Source organism: Lontra canadensis, unplaced genomic scaffold, assembly GCF_010015895.1.
Source record: "Lontra canadensis isolate GAN:19392208 unplaced genomic scaffold, GSC_riverotter_1.0 scaffold14, whole genome shotgun sequence".
In the NCBI taxonomy this organism is placed as follows: domain Eukaryota; kingdom Metazoa; phylum Chordata; class Mammalia; order Carnivora; family Mustelidae; genus Lontra; species Lontra canadensis.
This window is the reverse complement of record NW_022631008.1, coordinates 1,667,461-1,672,528: the sequence shown is the minus strand read 5'-3', so window position 1 is coordinate 1,672,528 and position 5,068 is coordinate 1,667,461. Positions and strand designations below refer to the sequence as shown.

Below are 5,068 nucleotides of genomic sequence, written 5' to 3'. Positions count from 1 at the left end.
ATTCATAGATTTTTAGCCCTATTTTCAAAACTTCTCAATTTAACTCAAAAAAGGAATAGGCAAAGATCTCTAGAACCTACCTAAAGGACTGCAATCCTATTTCATTTATAAATATATGGAAATGTAAATTTTATTTCAAATATAAAGCACTGTAGAACATAATCAATTTAAAGAGAAAAAAGGCCTTAAGACTTATTGATGCGAGTTTACCTACACTGTATGTTAGGCAATAATGGCTAATGTCACTTTATATAATAGCTTGGAGAGTAATGGAATTTACTTTTAGGCTTCCTTGGCATAAAATAAACTGAAAAAAAAAAAAAATCTTGTCCATTACTGATAGTATCAATTGATTAAGCAATTGCTGTTATTTACACCTACAGTGATTTATTCTTCACATAGGTGTATATACTAATATAAAGTAGAGGTGGGGAATATTTTGATTCCCCAATTCTTAAATATGAACTGAACACAACCTATGATTCATTGAGACACTTGTTTATGGATGTAGGCCTTTGTCTCTGGTTAGTTCCTCAAATTCATATCCTGTCATGACGGTTTTTTAAACATACAAGCAGCATCTCTGATAAACTATTGACCATGTATATTCTATTTTAAATGGTTGTGGGTTTTTGTTTTTTTTTTTAATATTCTCAAGAAAATCTAAGTTCCAATTTACATGCTCAGGAAATTTTTTAAAATTTACATTTTTAATCTTTTGTTTTAGAGTATTGTCTTTAAGATACTTCATTTTAAAACATTTGCATTATATTTCATACTCTGCTCTGAAAACCCATAGAACAATTTCATACAGAAAGTTTTATGAAGTAAATAATTTTGTTCCATTCTAACAACTTAGCCTAGAAAAAGCTCTGAATTGTGAGCTGTTTATCATACAGAACTCTCCCCTCTTACCAACTTTATAATGCTCTTACAAAATTGTTTCATGAATAGCATTAACTTTCGGACTACAATAAGTCTATTACATGTATATTCACATTCTCTATTTAAATCCTGAAAGGTTCCACCATCTCAAAACTATTTCCAAATTCTATTACTTAAGACACTACTCCACTTTCGTTTTCAGCTACAATACCTCAATTACCATCAAAACCAAGACCATTCTGACATTGCCCCAATCCTTTTTTTTTTCAAATAGCAAACCTGAACACAGCTGTAATTCTTTTAAGAATCTTTATTGAAGTTTTTCTTAACAATTTAGTCTGTTGGATCTCAATGCAGTTTATAAAAAAACTTCAGTATAGTTTCATATAAACTGCAACCAGAAAAGTAGTTTACTTTGTTAAAGAAGTTATCTGAAGTTGCAAGTTATTTTTTGTAATATGTAGAACAGTAAAATATAAGCATGCTCTCGGATGCAGGTGCTCCTGTGGGCTATGGAGTTACTCTGAAGAGCTTGCTAAAATCTGCAGGCAGTTTATGGAATGCATTTATTTTCTCCACAATTTTGGTACATGAGAATAAAACCGATATTTGTGAATAAAGTATTTTTTTCTCAAAAAGGTTGAGGCAGCTTTTGTTGAATGCTATCTGTGTGGCTACACTGGCTACACCTTGAACTCTGTACTAAGAGAAAGAGCCAGGAGTCCACGTTCATGCTAAAACTCGAAAAATCCCTCCACACGAGTCGAGTTCCAAGAAAAGGAAAAGGATAAAACACTATGCACAGTTTTTCATCGTCTTACATTAACAAGACACACCAAAAACTTCACATAACAAGGGAGCAAATTCCCTTCACTGCTTTCAGTCAAGGTCAGCAGTGTCCACAGTGGAAGGTGGAAGTGGAGCAAGCCTAGGACAGAATAAAGCTTAAGTCTACATCTCATGCATAGTTGTCCTTGTTCTGTCCTCGAATGTTTCTCAGACATCCGAATTAGAACTGAGGTTTGTTAACCTGGGGTCCGCGTTGATTTCGTATCTGTAGTGATACCCTTCCATGTGATCCCTGCAGGCATCTCTGATATTATGCATCCACTTTTTTATCCCCTTGCGGTTCAAATACAAAACCAGTAGGAAAATGGCGCCTATCAGGGCTAAAACAATACCTAGGAAGACATAAGAAGTCTGCAGGGATGGAGGGAGGATAGGGTCACAGTCCAGGTGGGAGCTGTTGAGTTCCAAGAGAGCCCGATTCCTCATTTTTTCCGGGAATGCACAGGTGAGCCTGGCTTTGCCCTGCACTACCTCTGTCTCCTTGAGCCAGGCCACCATGTCTGCCATGTGACAGTCGCAGACCCAGGGATTATTGTCCAGGAAGACCTTGACATGGGGCAGGCTTTGCAACTCGGCCAGGGTGCCATTGTGAAGGACTTTGAGGGCGTTGTCCTCCAGGTGGAGGCTTTCTAGGTGCGTCAGGTTGCGGAAGGACACGTAGGTTAAGCTCACCAGAGAGTTGTTGTGCAAATCCAGGTGCCTGAGGCCGGGTAGTTGGGCTAGAACATCCCGAGGCAAATAGAGGAAGTGGTTGCTGGCCAGTTCCAGGCGCCAGAGCCCGCGAAGCGCTTGGCCGGCTCGTAGGGCCGCTGCCACCATACCCTCGAAGCTCCGGTTCTGCCGCCTGTCGTCAGGGGGCACGATGTGGTTCAGCATCAGTTCCACCAGAGGGCTGGGGGCCGAGAAGCTGGCGTTGCTACCCGAGAAGGCGAAGGGGCTGAGGCTGACCAGCGGGTTGTGGCTGAGGTCGAGCTGGCGCAAGCTGGGCAGATGCTCGAAGGCGCCAGCGCACACCTCCTCCAGGCTGCTGCCGCTGAGGTTGAGCGCGGCCAGCTCAGCCAGCGGCGGCCGGCGGGCGAAGGCGCCGGCGGGGAGCACCGCCAGCTGATTGCCGGTAAGGAAGAGGTTGCGCACGTAGGGGGGAAGGTCCGCGGGCACCTCCGTCAGGTTGCGGTTAACGCACTTGACAGTGCGCGCAGCCTCGGAGCACTCGCAGGGCTGGGGGCATGGGCCTGGCAGCCCGGGCTGGGCGGACACCGCCGAGGCCAGGAACGACGCGGACGAGGTGGAGGGCGCGGAGGAGGTGAGAGAAGAAGAGGAGACCCAGCCCAGGAGGAACAGCGCCAGCCGCGCTAGCCAGAGCCGCCCGTACCCTGAGGCGGGGCCCCGGGAACACCCCCCAGGCATCGCGGCGCGGCTTTCCCCGGAGCTGGGCTGGGACGGCGCCCGCTCCGAAGGCTCGGGGACTGGGTCCGGAGGGTGCGGGCCGGCCGGAAGCGTCTAGAGAAAACTTTCCTCTCGTGGGAGCGGAGGAGGGACGCCGCGGCCGGAACTTGGCTAAACCCCTCGCCACCAGGCGTTCCCCGCCCGGGGTCGATTCCCCCCGCCCCTTCCCTCCAGAAAGTACGCACGGCGGGTCGGGACTCTCAGCTCCGCGCTCCTCCTCCCGCTCCTCTTCCTGACGCCGCCCCCGGGTGGCACCTCCTTGCCTCTTTTGTTGGCGCCTCACGCTTGATCCGCTCCGGGACCTGGGACAGGCGGGAGAGAAGCGTGAGGAGCGGCGGCGGCCGCAGCTCCCGGAGTGCGGGAACCCGACTCTCCAAGCCCAGTCGTCCCTACTTGGTCCCCAAGACTCCCTCGGAAAGCCCGTCCAGGTTTCGCCTCCCCAGTCCCACGCACATCCTTACCCGCGAGAGGGGCGCGTGTCCCGAGACACCCAGCATAAAGTCTTCCTTCTGCCCAGGCCCACACTATTTATACCCTTCCAGCCTCCAGCCCTCCTCCTTTCCCGATCAGATTCGTCCCCCGCCTCTAACTTCTCGCTTAATCCCCTGCGCCTCCCGGACCGAACTTCTCACTCTCCCAGCTCCTTCCCCCACCGCCTCCGCGGCGACCAGCCTTCCGGGGTCTCCGCGCCTGCCCGGACCTTTCCCGGGCCAGGTTTGGATGGGAGGGAAGTTTCAGGTTACAGGAGTCTTTTGATCTCTTTTGGTACCTTCCCGGATTAGCAGGAAGTGGAGGACCTTACAGCTGTCGCCCCTCACCCCTCGGCCCCTGGCCCGCGCCCCAGCGATCCCCTCGGATCCCAGAGGGGGTCAAGTCATCTCCAAAGAGGAGGGGAGAGGCCGCGAACAAAGCGGCTGTAGGAACCTGGAACCTACGCTACTCTCCCTCCAGAGGATGGGAAGGGGCCCGGCGCCGCCTCCGGGTTTTCGCCTTTGCCGCTTGCTCCCCACAGCTCACCTCCGCGCCCGTCACCTCCGGAGACAACTCAGTCCCACCAGAGTCTCCACGACTTCTCGGCTCCGCGCTGCGGGCGCCGACTCTCCTTGCACCCCAGCCCCTGGCCCAACCTCCGCAGCTGGGAAAAACCAACCCACCCGGGGGGCGGGGGGAGAGCCAGGCCTGCTGGAGGGATCTTTCCCTCCGCGCCGCCAACCTTGGCAGCCCTCTGTAGGGGGATTTAAGAAAGGAGACTGGGGGGATCTGGGCCGCGCGCCTCCTTCTGGTGGAAATTAACAAGGAATGTGCCCGAAAAGGTGAGGGAATCCCTTTCTCTCCCCCCTTCCCCTGTATCCTTTGGTGGTTCCTCATTTTGCCTGGTGTATTTACCTTGGACAGAAAGAAAACCGCTGGTGAGTCTCGTGGAATTCACCCTGATTTAGGCACCTAGGGCCGTAACAAAATAGATTTCGGCGTGACAGAGCAACGAGAAGCCGCAGCATCAAGAAATGAGCAGAAAATGTACAGCGGCAATAGCAAAAACGCTCAGCAAGCTGCAGGGGAGCTTCAGAAAAGTCTTCCTACCAAAGTGATACCTTAAATGCCAACTTGAGGTTTAGGTGTAATTCTGCGTCCCCACCTGTTCCTCCCCCGCACTTCTTGGGTAGTTACGGAACTTGAGAACAGAGGGAGCCAACTTTGGGGGGGGGGGGGAGGGAGCGGTTAAAAGGGATTACTGGAGAGGAGATTCATTCTTGATTCATTAGCTTTTCTCCTCCCCAAATTAAAAGCAGAGGGAAAGCACAGCAGCCAAAGCATCCTAGAAAGAAAAGGCAAATAGCAATGACTTGAGTCACCCAGAAAAGCGGATGTGGCAACGCTGTGTCTGTGC

General features: G+C 50.6%; 1 protein-coding gene across 3 annotated transcripts; it reads right to left on the bottom strand.

Annotated features, from left to right (window-relative positions):
- Positions 1–1,177: 1,177 nt before the first annotated feature.
- Positions 1,178–4,628, bottom strand: TPBG (trophoblast glycoprotein). Of its 3 annotated transcripts, none has more exons than XM_032858001.1 (2): positions 4,567–4,628; positions 1,178–3,482 (listed from the first exon to the last, which is right to left on the bottom strand). In XM_032858001.1, exon 2 carries the CDS (start codon positions 3,139–3,141, stop codon positions 1,882–1,884), a length of 1,260 nt encoding a protein of 419 aa, XP_032713892.1. In that variant the 5' UTR covers positions 3,142–3,482; positions 4,567–4,628; the 3' UTR covers positions 1,178–1,881. The 3 variants fall into 3 exon arrangements, with proteins under 3 accessions (XP_032713892.1, XP_032713890.1, XP_032713891.1); XM_032857999.1 differs by lacking the exon at positions 4,567–4,628 and adding an exon at positions 4,198–4,278; XM_032858000.1 differs by lacking the exon at positions 4,567–4,628 and adding an exon at positions 3,642–3,746.
- Positions 4,629–5,068: the final 440 nt, after the last annotated feature.

Bases quoted from the DNA above. Each gene is read 5' to 3' on its own strand.
- TPBG (XM_032858001.1), bottom strand. From the start codon at position 3,141: ATGCCTGGGGGGTGTTCCCGGGGCCCCGCCTCAGGGTACGGGCGGCTC.